Source organism: Cyprinus carpio, chromosome A8, assembly GCF_018340385.1.
Source record: "Cyprinus carpio isolate SPL01 chromosome A8, ASM1834038v1, whole genome shotgun sequence".
Lineage (NCBI taxonomy): Eukaryota > Metazoa > Chordata > Actinopteri > Cypriniformes > Cyprinidae > Cyprinus > Cyprinus carpio.
This window is the reverse complement of record NC_056579.1, coordinates 9,376,477-9,394,420: the sequence shown is the minus strand read 5'-3', so window position 1 is coordinate 9,394,420 and position 17,944 is coordinate 9,376,477. Positions and strand designations below refer to the sequence as shown.

At 36.6% G+C, this 17,944-nt stretch overlaps 2 protein-coding genes across 3 annotated transcripts; one reads left to right on the top strand and one right to left on the bottom strand.

Moving 5' to 3' along the window:
* Positions 1-506: 506 nt before the first annotated feature.
* LOC109053276 (MPN domain-containing protein) lies at positions 507-6,768 on the bottom strand. The gene is made up of 13 exons (XM_019070691.2): positions 6,560-6,768; positions 5,799-6,001; positions 4,795-5,016; positions 4,563-4,674; positions 4,327-4,405; positions 3,907-4,003; positions 3,714-3,786; positions 3,548-3,624; positions 3,297-3,465; positions 3,128-3,198; positions 2,954-3,043; positions 2,604-2,696; positions 507-1,765 (listed from the first exon to the last, which is right to left on the bottom strand). Exons 1-13 carry the CDS (start codon positions 6,561-6,563, stop codon positions 1,679-1,681), a joined length of 1,377 nt encoding a protein of 458 aa, XP_018926236.1. The 5' UTR covers positions 6,564-6,768; the 3' UTR covers positions 507-1,678.
* A 674-nt stretch (positions 6,769-7,442) lies between these two features.
* Positions 7,443-17,898, top strand: LOC109059889 (signal-transducing adaptor protein 1-like). 2 transcript variants are annotated; one of them, XM_042762019.1, is made up of 14 exons: positions 7,443-8,074; positions 9,694-9,765; positions 9,973-10,092; positions 10,254-10,310; positions 10,837-10,991; positions 13,504-13,635; positions 13,931-14,003; positions 14,667-14,769; positions 15,586-15,678; positions 16,142-16,234; positions 16,394-16,468; positions 16,595-16,660; positions 16,968-17,078; positions 17,216-17,898. In XM_042762019.1, the coding sequence occupies exons 1-14, from the start codon at positions 7,982-7,984 to the stop codon at positions 17,257-17,259; spliced, it is 1,287 nt and encodes a 428-aa protein (XP_042617953.1). In that variant the 5' UTR covers positions 7,443-7,981; the 3' UTR covers positions 17,260-17,898. The 2 variants fall into 2 exon arrangements, with proteins under 2 accessions (XP_042617953.1, XP_042617954.1); XM_042762020.1 differs by having other exon boundaries at positions 7,446-8,074; positions 13,934-14,003.
* Positions 17,899-17,944: the final 46 nt, after the last annotated feature.

The window sequence follows — 17,944 nt, the reverse complement described above, 5'->3', positions numbered from 1 at the left end:
CACTGACCTAAGGTATGTGTTGTGTCAGGTAGAGAGGGTTTTACTGCACTACAGCTGTTTTGAAACACTTTGCGCCCCTCTTACAACTTCTAGCTCACTAAGGGCGGCAGACAAACCATTTACACACTGTGTTCTGAAGGAAACACAGCCAAATAGTTCTTTAAAGACTGAATAATAGAGTCTTCCTCTCTCTTTCTCCTCTTTTGATGTCGGTTTACAGTAGTCTCTACATCTGATGCTGCTGGCAGTGTCCCATTATTTCAGGTGTGTATATGTGAGCGTGTTTAGGGTGGATGTTGGCTCATAAGCCCCACATTAAAGTCTAATTAACACAGAATATTTTGATATTAAAAAATAAATGTTCCCATCTTCAGAAATGAAGGGATGGTGCTACATCTCTTGCTCTCCTCCATCACTGGCAATGTATTTTTAGAGCTTTAAAAGTGGTTGAAGATCTATTATCTTCATTTTTCATCAGTTTCTTTAGGATTTTTTTTCAAATACTGTACCATCACACTCCATAAAAGCATGGACCTACACACCGTCCACCCCGACTCCGAGTCCTGTCTGGATAGAGCACCTCTGTGTCCTTTTCCTCTCAACATCTGTTTACATGTCTTGTCCATGGTATGTTTTGCTCACCGTAACAGACTGTTGTAGATGTGCTGAAGCAGACAGGCTACGATCACTGTTTCATTGTGAAAAGAGTTTTAGTGCCTTTTCGATGGCAAGAATGAATCTAGAAAACCAAACAAAATATTATGATTTTTGAGCTAATATGTAGTTTTTGTCTGTCCTTTTTCTTTGTTTACAAAGGGCTTGTTGGTTTCAGTATTTGGCATGAGCTGTGACCAGATGTACAAGCATGTGTACAGATGTGCCTTTGCAACACTACAACTTTAAAAAAAAAAAAACAACAACAAATGGGTTATTTTGATCTAATCGAATGAGGGTACCAGAATGATTTTCATGAAAATAAATCATTCCGGTACTGTTCTTTTTAGTATTATATTATTATTTTTTATATGCATACAAAACCATTCAACCTTTTTATTAATGATTTTTGCATGTTAGTTTAATAGCAGGCTGATGTATGTTGTAGTTTTAAAGTCTCTTCTTGTGTGTTTCAGATTTAACTGCATTATATTGTTATTCTTAAATATCCCAAACCCTAAATATTTGTATCTTATTGTCTCCACTCGTCTTTAAGTAAATAAATTCAAGAAAGTACTCCATTTGTTTTACTTGTGTATGAACTGTTTCTTTAATTGTATGGTAAGAAAAACATTGTTACGAGGTTAGAAGCCAGAAGCAAATTTCATTTGTTCCAGTGTATATTTTAAGGTATTCAGCAGGTAAAAGGCATTGTTCCCATATTGAGTAGTCAACTTGGCACAAACAGATAAATACTATCCAAAAGAGAAAGAAAGAACTGAGTTACCCATCTTCTTCTCTTTCCCTTACTACCCACCAAGCATTTCTACCACAGAGGAAGACAAGTTTCACAGCACAGATATGGCAGAATCATAAACCACAGCCAGTGATACAGACCTAACAGTCCTAAAGGCAACAGTTTGGACGGAAGCATATATGATATATCCTCCATGAAGGCATTTCATATAGAGTATAACAGTGCACAGGGCGGGAGGTCCCAAGTCAACAGTTCTAACTGCGCCGGTCACTGAGTGTTGCACAGTTGGTTGTACACATGCTCCAGGATCTGTGCGTAGGCCTGGTCTTTGGGTGCGTGGCCACTCAGAGAAGCCTGAGGATGAGAGAAAATGAGCATTGATAGTCAGACATATATGTCATATATATATATATATATATATATATATATATATATATATATATATATATATATATATATATATATATATAGTCATGCTTTGCTTTGAGATTATTGTTAAAGGCCCTAACTCTGCATAATAGGTATAGACAACTTTAAGACATCAAAATTCTTTTTTCTTGCAATTGCCGGTTTATGAGTGTAAATCTCACGATTCTGTTTTGTTTGTTTCTGCCACATAACAAAAAAACTAAAGTAATTCTGACTTCTTTTTTCTTGCAATTGCGGGTTTATGTATTTATATTCACAATTCTGAGTTTATATCTTGCAATTCTGCATTTGTATGTCTCAGTTCTGAGCTTATATCTCACTATTCTCACAATTCTCACTTTTGTCTCAGAACTGCAAGAAACAAGAATGAATTGTGAGATGAAATTGCAATTACCTTTTTATTTTTTTTATCCTGTAGCAAAATAAGCTTTCATAGCCAAGTCTGTGCATATGCACTTTAAATGTTTTATTTCAGTCAGACTAAAGCAGTAATTTCTTATTAAAATGCCAATGAAAAGCTTTAGTCCTTCTGAAATGATACTAGTCTGATTTTTGCGAAGCTGATGCTATCAAAACATGGTATCCTGACCAGTGTGACAGCAAGATTGGTTCTAATGTGAGTTTGGACAAATCCCCTTTGTTGACACAAGTGGAATTGTAATTGCACACTTTACCTATAAGAACATTCTTGATGTTAATTGTAAATCATGAAACAGATATTGTATTTTGTTTGCATGCATGAAGGAAAGAAATTATGGCAGACCTTGATTTTGTCGAGTATTGAGGTATTAGGACTCCACATCTGACTGAACTGCACAAGGTCAGGAGCAGACCGATAAAACTCCACCAACAGCATCTACACACATATAAAAATAAGCACATCAGCCTAAGCTTCTCACAAGACTTTACACATCATACTAATTCATTCTACAGGATGTAATTTAGACGTTGGTTTAATCTAATATAGATGTTATCTATAGCTGCAGGAAACTGAAGAGACAACTGATTTGCTTCAAAAACTACTGAGTCCGAATCACACTGAACTGTTAAAGAGATCAAAATCCCTGTTTTCCCAAGATAGACAAAAATTTGGCATGCTAGTTGTTATCATACCATCTCATTGAGCACGTCTGTAGTGAGGAAGTGGTCTTGCACGTATGTGACCTCTACCGCCACTGGGATGCCATAATCATTGGGTCGTTGCTAAGCGGAAGAAGAAAATAAGAGCAAGCTACTATTTTGGCATCAACAGCAAAAAAAATTCAATAAATGATTAAGAGCAGTTACCTCAGGAGGGGGAACTACCCAGAATGGCGTGATGGTGGAGGCCACACCTTGGTTGCCTTGGTAATAGGGCCCTATTAATGGTGGACAAAGAAGACAAAAGACAGAACACATCATTCAATAAAAGACGGGCTGTGTTGTGTAATAATTATCTGTGAAATCCATCACGCACCACAAATAATCCCCAGACAGGGCTGGAAGCCATTACTGCTGCCTTGTAGGCGGAGCTGGTGATCCATCTGTGAATCAATGTCCTGCAGAGTCGGAAGGGCGGCGCCTCGTGGGTGACTGTGATACCATCCCACCAATGACAGTCCCCGCATGAAGAGATTTTGGCAAATCTGCAACACAGTTAATAAGGTAAACTCAGACTATAGTACTTCACTTTGTTTTTACAACTAACAATGTTTTTTGCAGACTAACCTCTTCTTCGACAGCTGGGGCGGCGTCTTTATCTGCCAGCCGTGTACGGCAAGGGAACGCCCTCAAGACGGTAAGCACTGAGGAACATGAAATATACATTCTGAGTGTTTCTAACCTCCAATTTGCTGTTCGTTTTTATAGTAGTTACAAAAATGAGCACTCTTACACTGTGTGTTAGTGTCCCATCGGCCCCCCAGATACCCCACCACCTCACTTGTGGTCAGGTGACAGTGAAAATCCTGTGAATAGAGGTGGGTTAAAAGGTTTATATTGGCTTCAGCTGTTGAATCTAATTGTCATATCATCAGTATTGACTTTACTTTCTATTGTAAAATCATAAATCCATGAGCACTTCATACCATTAGCAGCAGAACGTTGCTGGACACTGCTACATTGAAAGGTTGGAAGCGGTTGATCGCAGAAAAGGCAGACAGTTCTATGAGAGTGTGAGGATCCCTGTCAAGACAAGCACAGAAACACTCAGGTACACTACCACTCAAACGTTTGGGGCCAGTTAGAATTCTTTTGTTTTTGAAGAAAGTGTCTTATGCTCGCAAGGCGGAAACTAAATACTTTTGTATGTCAGTATGCCTTTCTGAATAAAAGTATTAATTAAAAACGGTAGGGTATATCAGAGATCATAATTTCCATAATGCACTACGGTGCTTTCTGTTTCTATCAGCGTTTTTCTGCCTCAAAACTCAGTACTGAATAATTAAGCTTAACTCTATAACTACCATATAAAAAAAGAAACATTATGTTTGTAATATAATAATTACCTTGCAGCATCTCTGGTGCCAAGAGTGCAATACCTGACTGGAATTCTCTCTCTGTCTCTCCTCTGCATCAGGCTAATGTCTGGAGAAAAAAAACAGGAAACAACAAATAACATATATAAAGGCCAAGTTATCTTTACTAATGCCTTCTCAGCTGTCCTGTTTTGATGTGAGGAGTCTAGGTGATTGTGAAGATGTTTCCGTGTAATGTTTATGTACTGTAGATGACTACGACATGCCGTGCAGCTCAGGTTTGGACTTTTTATTCTTGTCCTCTACTGGCATGGCTGTTTTCCCTTCCTCTTCATCATCATCTCCCATCTCATCATCTTCTCCTTCACTTACCAGACTCTGAGGTAAACAAATCAAATCATACACAAATTGCTGGCTGTTTATATTTATTGTAAAATTGCTACATTTTGCAACCTCTTTCCTTTCTTTTGACTATTTCAGTATTCCTCCATTGCTCACCATGTCGGCACTGGGCTGGTATTTGTGTAGCCAGGTGGTTTTGTACTGGACCAGTTTCTGTCCCCGGTAGCGCACCGAGGCCCAGCCACAGCCAGACTTCTTGGCCGGGTTCACCAGACGCTTGCAATGTGTTGCCCAAGCACTTGGAGAGTTAAAGATCTGCCCAGTCTCCACCCAACGAATCTTTCCATCATTCAAAAGATCTCCAACAAACTTTTTACCCTGTGGAAAGACAGACAGAGCCCTTAAACCTGACCACAAAAGTATTAAAGGCATACTTCACCCAAAAATAAAAATTCTGGCATTATTATTTAACCCTAATGACAGTCATGTTTACTATTCAGTTTCATTTTATGTAAAATAGAAAGGCGCCCAGCTATGACATTCTATTAGATCAGGAGTTTTGTTTTAATCTTTTAGATGTAATGGGCCCCCAAATATGATTATCTTTGTGGTTGGGACCCCCATCCTAGAATTTAAAAGGAAGCTATATATTTTCATGCATAAAGACAATTTACAGTGTGAAAAATCAACATTATATGTAAAATTTTATTTGGAAAATATTTCTATTACATTCCTTTTTTTTTTTTTTTTTTCTTGTACACACTATATGGCACACTAGTCGTGGCCTAATGGTTAGAGATTTTGACTCCTAACCCTAAGGTTGTGGGTTCGAGTCTCGGGCCAGCAATACCACGACTGAGGTGCCCTTGAGCAAGGCACTGAACCCCCAATTGCTCCCCGGGCGCCGCAGCATAAATGGCTGCCCACTGCTCCGGGTGTGTTTTCACGGTGTGTGTGTGCACTTTGGTTGGGTTAAATGCAGAGCACGAATTCCAACCACTTTCAAAAACACTTTCCTGTATGTCACTTTCACTTTCACTTTTATGTAAATGCAATGTTTTAAAATGTAATAGTTTTGGGTGAACAGATTTTCATTTCTTTCTTTAATAATAGAAGATGTAAGTGGTAATGGCCCTAATGATGTCATTTCTGGACAGTACCAGGTAGTGTATGGACAGAACTCCGTCTCCAGGCTCCACAAGACCGTCCTTTAAGAGGACTCTCAGTGTGATGCCTCTCCTGGTCAGGAGGGAACCCCTCCCAGAGGAGGCCCTAAGGTCTGCATCTTCGGCCCCGCTCAACTCCTCATCCTCTTCATCCGCTCCTTCCTCAACCACCTGAGGAGATGAGGGTGGCTCTGAGCCTGAAGGCAATCAACAGACAGAAACACTGAGTCAAGAATACATCATGCATATTTATTAAAATGATATTAATATTAATGAGCTGAAGTCATATCTTCAAACCCTTGCAAAGAGAATAGATATCTATTCTTTTAATCAAAGAACTGAAATAAAAAGCACAGGTTAATTTTTTTTTTTTTTTAATGAAAGTTTTAAGTCCTTAGATCAAGTTAAAACAGTTTTCAAATGTAATCTCACAAACTTGTACATCGTAAAATTATAATGTCCTTTAAACAAAGACTTTACTCGGGACTCTGGACTCGTATGTAGGGAAAAAACGGCGTTTATTGTGGGACAGAAATGGTAAACACAGCGAAGCGCTCATCAGGGAATCAGCAAACGTCCACTGCCATCACCTGATAAGCTTTTTTTCAGAAATGAAGACAAAACGGATCAGAAAATGTGTCGAGAAAGGGTCCTTCCTGAGCGTGTTTTGTTCTCACTCCTCTCCGCAACCCCGCGGCCTAGTGATTGTTAATTTCATCCGCTTATTAAAAAAAAACACTATTTTTTATTCTCACCCATTTCGCGATAATCGACGGAAAATGCTCTGAAACTTCTCCACAGACTGATATGTTGTCTTTCTTTCCGCCAGTTCAGCGGTGTTAATGTAACACTTCTGTGCGGACACTCGCCACCAGGCTGTTATTCAAAAACATAAAATGAAGGCGCGTGTGTCTGCAGTGTAGTTTCCTTGTGTGGTGTTTCTTTAATGTCAGTTCCCCTCCCCTTTCTCCCTCCTACCCGTCCTTGTCATTTACTCCCCTTTATAAATTAGCGGTGTTTGTGGTGGCAGCCTCTCCAGCACTGAGGGGATGGAGGTGTTTTGCTTTGCAATTACAACGGAAGACATATTCGCGGAAATATTACAAGCAAATTGGCTGCCATTGTTTGCCATTTTTGTTTTTATATCAGTTTAGATACAGTTTTGTAATGGCCCACGACCACGGTCAAAAGAGCAGGCGACTGGGACCCGGCAGTGGACAGATGGTTTGAATGGGGAACATGCGTAAACATTATAGGGTTTACGGTAATGAATGGAACGCAGTGTCTAAATCTGACCGCTAGATGTCGTCGTTCTTTGAGTTTTTCAATATGCCATGTAATAATAGACTGCATAATTAAAAACTCAACACATATATGAAAATTATCAGCACAACAGCAAAATCACCATGGCATCAGCCCAAACCTGAAATGTTTAAGTAAAAAAGGATACTCTGAGCACATACTATATTTATTTTAAACAATATAATCATTATATTTAATGACATGAATCAGGTTTTCCAGAGCAACCCCAATGGTACATGATCTAGGCCTACATATATTAGGCTACAGTACAGTTTGACTTAACCTACTTTTGTCATTTTTATAAGATACAACTTTTAGCATAGTGTTTCAGAGTGACGTCTAACAGTTCTGAAGATAATGAAAAGCCAGCCGTAACCTGATTATACCTTCTGGAAGTTTCTTGTTAAAATCAAAAGGATGTAAAATTGGTGTTTTCAAAGCGTTCATTTACCGGAAGCGTTTTGGAAATTAGCGTTACTGTAAACCGGTATTCCCCCAAATGCTTTCTATAGCTATGCCTAGGGGGTGGTTATTTCTCTGCAGCCAGCTTTACGGTTCTTCTCAATAGGCGGGACTTTCGTGCCTCCCGGCAACCCTCGAGCACATCCGACTCACCTGTATTCAGGTAAGGGGTGGGGGATGATGACAGCACGTAGACCTCTTCAGATACAAAGGCAGCTGTGTTACTTTTAGTCCAAAAGCTTTCTGTTCGTCAGTAACTTTTTATAAAGCTTTAGCACGTGAGCTCTGGTATGAATTTGAAAGTTTAAGAACGCATTAAACGTGGACGTTGAGGCGAACATTGAAGTGTCTTCTTACAAATACTCAACTTGAACTGTTTTCTAAGAAGTTTGCAGTTGACAGGACTGTAACTTATGGCAGCACCAAATCGCTTTAGACGAGTGAGGTCTCAGCTTCCAACATGTTATTACGAAGGATTTCTGGAAAAGAAATCAATCAAAGACAAGGTGAGTCAGTGTGTGCACGATGTTTAAGCTACGATTTTATTAGGGACATTTGTGTTCATTTCTAGGGGAAAATCGCTTAAAGAAATGAACTCCTTTGGATGGTTTAACTAGGTCTTTAAAAAGTGCACCCCAAAACCCTTAGGTTTAAGTTGTCATCAACAGGATTATTTTCTTCTATTGCTGTTCCTGTATATTCGTCATTTAGCCTATAGTTTAAATGGTTGGGTTGTGTATATATATAGTGGAAAAAGTGGAAAGTATTTTCATTACGAAACGATACGGCCTACTCGAATTTGTTTAACCCATTCAAGTCAGTTGTATTCAGTCAAACAGTCATTTGAATTCTTTCATAGTTAATTTTCAACATATATTTCGTGTCTTTAACTTAGCCTATATATATATATATATATATATATATATATATATATATATATTCCTAAATAAATATAGTTGCATGTTGTACTTGGAAATATGCAATTTAATTTGTGGAAATAATAACACATTTATATAAAAAAAAATCCCTAAGTACCCACAACCCTGTCCCTGAACTTTGTACAAGGAACTGTGCATTTCTTGAGCAGTAGGCTGTTTATGGGCACAGCATGTTCTATGAAATGCTTTACATTTTAGTGTAAATAGTAAATACACCTAATATAAAGATGTGATCAGTCACAGTATGTTATATGAAATGCTTTACGTTTCAACGTAAGTAAATAGTAAAGACACCTAACATAAAGGTCAGTGATCCTGAAGAAAGCAGGATAAGTTTTCTGTGACCATCAAAGCAGTGTTACACAAGTCTCTGTCGCAACATGAAAACCCTTTTCCTACAAATGTGGAAATGTCCAAAAAATAAAAAAACTGGTTTGATAGCATACTTGCGTGTAGATCTGACGCTATAGATAAAAGATTTGCATTTAGTGACGATGGTTTTAGTAAAGATGGATTTCTTTCATTTTACATTTTAGGTCTTAGCTCTCATCCAGCTGGTAGAGGACATTGCCACTAACCCATTTGTGAAAATTTGGTCATTTATTTGTTCATTATTTATTGCAGGTCAGCACAGGATAAATATTTTGCATCATGACATGCACTTTAACGATACACATTCCTGATAGTTTAGGTTTATAACTAATATAAGTCTTATAACAATCTAATTTCATATCCACTGATTAAAATTATTATAAAATAATCATGCCTCTAGGTTAAGTCTTGTTTCTGAAGTGTTTATTGTGAAGAAAATAATTTTCCATTGCTTTCTTCATTCTTTTCATTCTTAAAAAACTGGTTCAGTCTTTTCACAGGTATGTATTTTATGAATAAACTCAACCATTGTCAATAATGACAAACATATGCAGTTTGTGAAAACACTATATATATATATATATATATATATATATATATATGTGTGTGTGTGTGTGTGTGTGTGTGTGAATATGTATGTATGTATGTATATGTACACAATCTGTGATTAAAAATCTAATTTAAACCTGGAAATACACAGAAATGTGATAAAGTAAAATGAATACAATTTTTATTTTTCAGAAGTTATTGGTTTTTAATATTTTTATTCAGAAAATGTATTTATTTTCAGTAAATGTTTATTTTTCTTTGCACAGATGGGTCGTACACTCTGGACCAGTTTATGTGGCAATGCTCTCTTTTTTTACAATAACACCAAAGACAGTGTTGTAAGTGATTTTTATAGCTGCCTTTTCAATTTAATTTGACTAGCTGCTAGAAAATAATTTCAATGTGTGTGTGCATTTGGTATATTTGCATAAATGTATTCAAATGCAAGCTTGCAGGCCTGAAGGCTGTTTGAGTCTGTATATGTTTGCCTACATATAAAACAGATTATTTGTGCGTCAACTGTTTGCTTGTGCTTGTGAACGCAGTATATAGAGAAGCTGGAGCTCTCTGATCTCGTCTCCGTGAATGATGACCGCTGTCGTGACCGAAACCTGGATGCTGCTAGATTCACTTTGCACATGAAAAATGAAGACATCAAGATGATTGTAGGGCTTATTCCATCTCTAATCCTTTTATGTAAAACTAACTCTTTGAAAAATAATCTTGACTTTGATTTTACTGCTATATACTTACAGCTGTTTAATCTTGAGTTATTTAAATCTGATAATGCACAGGTACCCATGATGCATTTTCTCTGTTTTCTCAGGCCCCAAGCCTTGAGGCCCGAGAACTGTGGAAAGGCTTCATGCTCTCAGTATCTAAGGTTAGTTGGGCTTCTGAAAGACATCTTTAATATATAATGGGGTCTAAAATCGGTTAAAAATAAAAGTAAATAAATAAATGAAGCCAAAAGAAAATTTGTAATTTCCCCTTTTTTCATGTAACAGAAAGCTTTTGCTAAGTAAACCCACTTTACCAAAGTAAAATTATAAAGACATCACTAGAAATATGAAGGTACAATATTTAGAGGATATCTCCTCATATGCATTTACACTATAATTATTAAATAACTAGTTTTCAAATAACGCTGCAGACTTTATCAGCGTTTGTTCAGACAAGGCACAATGGCTTGATCTTTTTCATGTTTAAAGGTAATTGTGCTGTGATTTCTGATTCTCATCCTTCTTGATCTCAAAGGCTAATGTTCACTAAACCAGAGAGTTTTTTATTTTTTTAACTTGAGTTCATCTATGTGATGAACTGTCAGCATATGCCACAAGAAACAGTCCTACGTCATACCTAAATTATATAAATACAAAATAATAATTCTCACTGTTTCTGTCCTTCAGCTGTCTGTGCCAAGTTCTCTAAACCTGCTGCCTGGCCAGATTCACATGATGAAGGAAATAATAGAGAAAGAGAAAATAAGACAGCGGCTTCTATCATCTCCTCCACAACCCTCGGCTTCTGCCAATTATGTTACTTTACAGTCAGACATGCCTTCGTAAGTTAAAACCACTTGCTACATTAAAAATAACATAAACATCAAACACCAAAAATATTACACACATCACCTTTAAACTTTGATGTTTAAGTACTTTCTCCCGGCTTAATAAGAAGAGACAACTATCTCAATGGATTGGGAGGGACACAAGTATCAGTTTGGCAGAGCAGTGGCAGATAGGGAGGATGTGGGAAAACGCAGTATTTTTGACTGCGGTACAGAAATTACCCACTTAACCTTTAATAATGACTGTTTTGTACATTTGCATGCACTCATACAGATGTCATTTTGCTTTCCCTTATGCCGTTTAGTAATAATAACAAACTTAACTTTTATATAGAGCCTTTATTGCAGCTTATCAAGGCACTTTATATTATAAAACAAACAGATAAAAATACAACACACGCAGAACAAAACAAATTAAAAGAGCAGACTAGAATATAACATTTAAGATAATCAAGTAAAAGCTAACCTAAGATTTAAAAGTACTTAGATTCTGTGAAACAGCCAGTAAACCAGCTTGTGAGGAGTGCAAATGACACTTGGGTGTATATAAAATTAAAAGTGCAGACAAATACTGATGCCTTATATGTGAGCATTAACATTAAAATCAACTCAGAACCTGACCGGAAGCCAGTGCAAGGACTTTAGAATTGGAATTGGTCTTCTCCTGTCTCCATTCAGGATCCTTGAAGCAGAATTTTGCACACATTGCAAATTGTTGAATGTAGTTTTAGGAACCCCTGCAAGAAGTGCATTACAGTAGTCAATCTGGAAAATACAAAAGTATTAATAAGCCTTTCAGTCACAGATAGGAAAACACAGGGTGGAATCTAGCAATATTTCTTAAAAAAAAAAAAAAAAAAATTTAACAGTGTATTTCACATGTTGGTCAAAAGACAGAATTTTTTAAATTCAGATTGTAACTCCAAAACAGATCCATTTACACTTAAAATAAGTGAGCCAGCTTTACAAAGCTGATGAGAAGTGCCAAAAAGCAAGACCTTTTTTTTTTTTTTTTTAAGACACAAAAGGTTTTGAGATATCCATGATAAGAAAAAAATCTGAGTGTTGTCTGCATAAAAATGATAATTAAGCCCAAGTGATCTCAAAAGCAAAAAAAGTAAGGGGCCTAAAATTGAACCCTGAGGAGCATCCGTAGGGAAAGAGCTGACCTAAGACCGCTCATACAGATAAAATGGAGAGAGAACAAGAATCTGAGGCTAATAACAGGTTGTTGGTGACCTCGACCAAGGCTGTCTCAGAACTATGAAATTTTCAAGGCCACAATATGTTCTAAGATTTTTGCAAGAAAATGAAGGTTTGATAAAGGGCGATAATTATTTAAGTTATCCAAATCAATATTATGCTTTTTTTGGAACAGGTGTTATGGCAGCAGTTTTCAATGCTGCAGATACAAAACCAATATGCAGAGAATCGTTAACAATGCTGAGAACAAGATTTACAGTAAAAAAGCTTGTATGGAGGGGATTAAGTTTGCAAGTGGTAACTTTCATATGTGATACCTCCCTAATAAGCAGCTCAGAGTCCATTTGAGAAAAGGTAATCTAGAGAAACTAGGTAATCAAAGTGAAAGGAAAGAGGAAACAGGTGTAGACCTTGTCAATTTTAGAACTGAAAAGATGAAGGAAGTCATAACACAATTGATTTGAAGCAGGCAGTGAGGTGTCAACATTAGCGTTTAGAAGTCTATTTATAGAATGAAAGCGATGCCAAGAATTACTTTAATTATTATCTATAATGTGAGAGAAGTAAGCAGATCTTGCAGACACAATTTCAGCTCTATATTTACCCAAGTTGTCTTTCCAGGCTTGGAAAAATACATTCAAGCCTGAGGCACGCCATTTTACGACAAGCTGCCTTGTTAGAGTGCAGGTCATCGTTATTCCAAGGAGCAGAATAAGCAAATGAGACACTGCGTGACTTCAAGGGAGCAAAAGAATACAAACTAGAGGCAAGAACAGTATTCAACTGTAAAATCTTATCTTCAAGAGGAGCTGACGGAAGACAACTTAGAGAAGAAACAACAGTCTGCAAAATCTGACAGACGTATTGATTTCCATTTACAGATATTAAGAGTGTGTGAAAATGATGTACAAGGAAGAGGCAATTCCAGATTTACAAAGATTGCCATATAGTCAGACAGACCGATATCAACAGAAGACAGCTGTGACAGAGTTGCATCATTTGCAATCACAAGGCCTAAAGTGTGCCCTTTGTTGTGTGTTAGGCCACTGGTAAACTGTGTAAGATTAAAACAGTCCAGTAAGAATAAAAAGTACTTCGTCATCTTACAGTCATTTTGGTCAATGTGTACAGTGTGTTGAAATCCCCTAAAATAAGGATTCTCTTGAATTTAAAAAACAACATTGACAGCAAATTAGCAAACTCAAACATAAAAGCATGTTTAAGGGATTAAAAGTGTAGGCACAATGCACATTTCATTCACATACATGTGAAAATGCAAATTATGATATAATGTTTTGTGCAGGTGTTATCATAATGTTAATCGAGTCGAAGCTGAATACTTGTTGGAAAGGAACACTGTTCGGGGAAACTTACTGCTGCGGCCTGGTCATGATGGGACGTCTTTTGCCCTCACTACACGCCAAGATATTAACGGGTATAACACATGCTCTCATCTGTAATCAGTACAACACCATGTTGAATGCTGGGTAGACAGCTTGCACATGCATTATCAGAGATTTCTGGATGCCCTGAAGAACTTAATTTATTGTAATTTATCTTGATCATCTGAATTGCTGGTTGAAGTGTCTTGAACGTTAGACCTTGATCCTTTGACTAAAGCATGTTACCCAATAGTCGGCATGTTCTGGGAAGTTAAGCTTTAATAAAACGGAATATAGCTGTATTAGTTAAGAATGAATAAATCCTAAAGACTCTTATCTTGTGCCCAGCAGACCAGTATTCAGACATTATCGTGTGTCTCGGAGGCATGAAGGAGGATTTGCCATTGCCCTTGAGACTCCTGTAAGTAATAGTTTACGTTCTTTGATTTTCAAATTATTTAAGATTAAAAGCATCTGATAAATAAATTACATTCACAATATGCTCAATAAAAGCTTTAGTCTAATAGGAAGACTCTCAGAACATCAAACTATTTTTTTAACCATCTGCAAACTGGTAATTTTGCGTGAATTCCGAGCTCTTGTGCAAGGCACTTTGTACTTTGTGTCTTAATGTGTGATTGCTCTAAAAGAGAAGAGGAAGTTCTGATAAGACAAAGTTTTATGGGTCAGTGTTGGGAATCAGATGCAGTGGATCAGTACAACTGATGTGTTATACATTAAACATTTCATGGGAGTCACCACAGGGCTTTAGAAACTTGTGATAATTTGTGTTTTGAGCAGCTCTATCTCTTGACTTTTATCTTAAACCACACCCTAGAATTTTGTTTTTGATTTAAAGTTTTTGATCTGAAGAAAAATGGCATTCGGTGGTGTCTCTGTGTAGTTTTCGCACATTACAGGATATGTGTGTTTTTGTGTAATTAGTGGCAAATGCTTCTCCAGTGAGCAAACATAAATTAAGTACTACTGTACTTAAGGCTTATTGCCACAATCAAATAATTTACTCTGGTATGTGAATCAGACAATGTGAGTGTGTTTACACACCATGTTCACAAACCCACAGATCACCTGTGAGACCCTGCATGATGTCATTAACTGCCTGCTGGAGAAGACCAATGGAGTTTTGGTGCCTCTTCTGATGGAGGAACACTATGAGAAAAATATCAGTAAGAAACTATTTTAGGACTATTAGGAAAAAACCTGTTTGTCAACCAGATTGACATATTTGTCGGTATGAATCATACATCTAGAAAGTGTTAACAAAACTATGAATGATGAATGACATGTAGGTTACAAAATAATGTCACCACTAAACGACTAAAAGAATGACTGACACACTGAGATGAACTATTCCACTGTTGCTCTGTTTTAATTCAAATTACCTAAAAAATTTAGACATGGGATTCCAGTTTGGCTGACTTTTTTTTTTTCTTTGATTGCTGTTTGAACATACAAAAATACATTGCACACAAAAAAAATTTTTTTTAAGAAACATAATTTTTAAATGTTTGCTTAAGTTCTTTTTGTTTGCTAAACATAATCCTTCACTCCATAAAACAAGCGTTTCAAGATTTAATTCAGAGAAAAGCAGTACATTAGAGACAAAAACATTTACAAAATAAATTCAAAAAGTGCTTGTGAAATTTCCACTTATGAAACAGTGCTCTTTATGAATATGGTTTGCATAAATAAACACATTGGTAGAGAACTAAGTTCGTTCAGTAGTGTGTAGTAATACTTGTCATTCCATTCTAGATGAAAATTGTGGTTTTGGTTCTCTCTTTTTCTAACTTAATGAATGCTGACATTGTTTGTTTGTATTGATTTTTAAAGTTGAATGTTACACAGTTGAGACATAATGATGAATATATAAAAATAACATTGAGTATTGTAACACATGGAAAGCAGTCTAAGAGAAATAACTGGCAACCTCATGGGCCAGTTTATAGGCCTTATTTCTACTATTCTTTTCTCTCTCTCAGCATTTATTGAGACCGATAAGGAGAATGGTGAGAGAAATGTGCTTTGTCCCAAAGTCCCTTCACCTGCTCCTCCAATGCCTCCCCCAAAACCAGGTAATACATCTGTAAATCATCTTTATGTACAAATACATATACTGTTACTTAAATTATTTGTCATTTTAAAAATATTGTATTGACTTTAATATGTCTAATTTAAACTGACAGCTCTACTCTTAGACGTAAATTATACTAATGCCAGAGCTGAAACAGTGAATGTGTCTCTTTGCATAACAAACACATTGGTTGAGAAGTAGTTTGTTTGGTAGCGTGATCTAACACTCATTCCATTATAGTTTAAACCTGTGGTTTTGGTTCTCTTTTTCTGACTTAATGAATGCTGGTATTGTTTGATTGTATTGCTTTTAGAGTTGAATGTTAGACAATTGAGACACACATTCTCCACAGAACAGGGCAGACATTAGAGATTTGCAAGGAAAACCGGGAATAAGTGGCAACCTCATGTGGGCTAGTTTAATAGGCCTGATTTATACTATACCTATTTTTTTCACTCTTTCAGCATTTGTCGAGACCGAAAAAGACCATGTTGATACAAGTGTGGATTATCCAAAATGCCCTTCGCCTACTCCTCCAATGCCACCCCCAAAACCAGGTAATACATCTATAAATCATCTCCAAGCTCAAGTACATACTGTCACTTATCTATCAATTTCAACATACTCTATAGGGTTTAATGAGTGTCTTAAACTGAACTTAAACTGACAGCTTTACTTTTAGAAAACATGCAAAGTAATGTAACTCTTTTGATTAGCATGTTTAGCCCCAAGGAATCAAAGATCTCAGTCAGAAACAAACACACATGAACGAACCTACCTCAACGTCTCAAGTGAGTCCTTATACACTTCAAAGTATCTGTGAATTTAGGGTTTTGCAGTTTTTTAGCTTTTTAAAATGTTTTGTGTTTCTAATGCATGTTGTTGATCCTCAGTTACTGTATGTTTGTGTTTTCCAGATGTTGGAGAGTATGAGGTGGATCAGGCAGCATGTCCTCCACCTCCTGTCCTGCCACGTCTTCAAGGTAACAACAATAGCCCAATATCCCATATTTCTAAATGAAGACTTATTACATGAATTTTCCATTCTAGCATTTTTTGTTAATTTACACTTCATTTCATTCATTCTTGTTTACATTAACAAGAGTAACAAATGCTGTAAAAATATTGTTGATTACAATATTTATTTCATTCTGATGAGGGTATTTTGTTTTAGCAGGGCGATATTTACCACATCAGAATTCAGTCCCTCCAGAAATTAATCTGAGGATTTTGTTACTAATAATTTCAATGAAAAGCAGAGGCGTCTTAATGTTTTCTGTTTTAATGTAGATGCTGAAAGAAAAGCTTTGGTACCTCCTGGCTACTCTAAAACAACTTCCCGAAGCAACAGTTTGTCAAGCACGCCTAAGAACGTTCCCAAGCGGCAACATGTTGACATACGTAAGAATAAGTTCTTGTTTTTGTGCCACTATTTCACTCTAAATCTTTTACTTTCAAATCAGAACATTATTACCTGCTTCTGATATCCATAATTACTCCAAAAAATTCATAACTCACTGTGGTTTTGTGCTTAACAGATGAGCTCCAGGAGGTTCTTAATAGGAGACGAAACCAGGATTAAAAGTAATCTCTCTAAGATGATGATAATAATGGTTTCATTGTGGAACGAGGAAAAATTCCTTAGTATTAAGCTTGTCTTAAGTCTATACCAGCAGATATGTGGATATACAGCTTTACTCGCCAGGACACTGTATCTGTGATATTTGCCCACTGCTGTTCAGTTGGATCCACAAATAGGCCCTTGAATCAAATTTTCTTGAGTGATTCTTTCAGCGTTATGATGTATTAGTTCTCACAATCATTTATTAGACCAACATATGTGTCGTGTTGCATAGCTGCTGACTGTAAATCACTACTGCTGTTTGTGTATTTGATCTCACTGACGTACTGTTGATTTATCACAAGTTTGTCAGATGAAAAGTCACATTTAAATATATTGTCTTGAATTCCTATGTGTCAGATAGCTGGTCTACGTCTCTTTTCTCTGTCTCTGATCATAAAATATCAGGCTTGCTATAATAAGCACAAATGGTTGTTATTAATATGTTTATCTATATTGTGACTTTACTATGTGGGGAAGTTGCAGGTCTTCTTTCTCCAGATAGAGAAACAAGTCAAACAAATGTTGTTTTTCTGTTCCTGTTAAAACATGTTTTATACTATATATATTTTGAGAACAATACACTGATCATAGAAAATACGTACCGTGTGTCACACTTTCTTCCTTGTGTGGATGTGCGAGACAA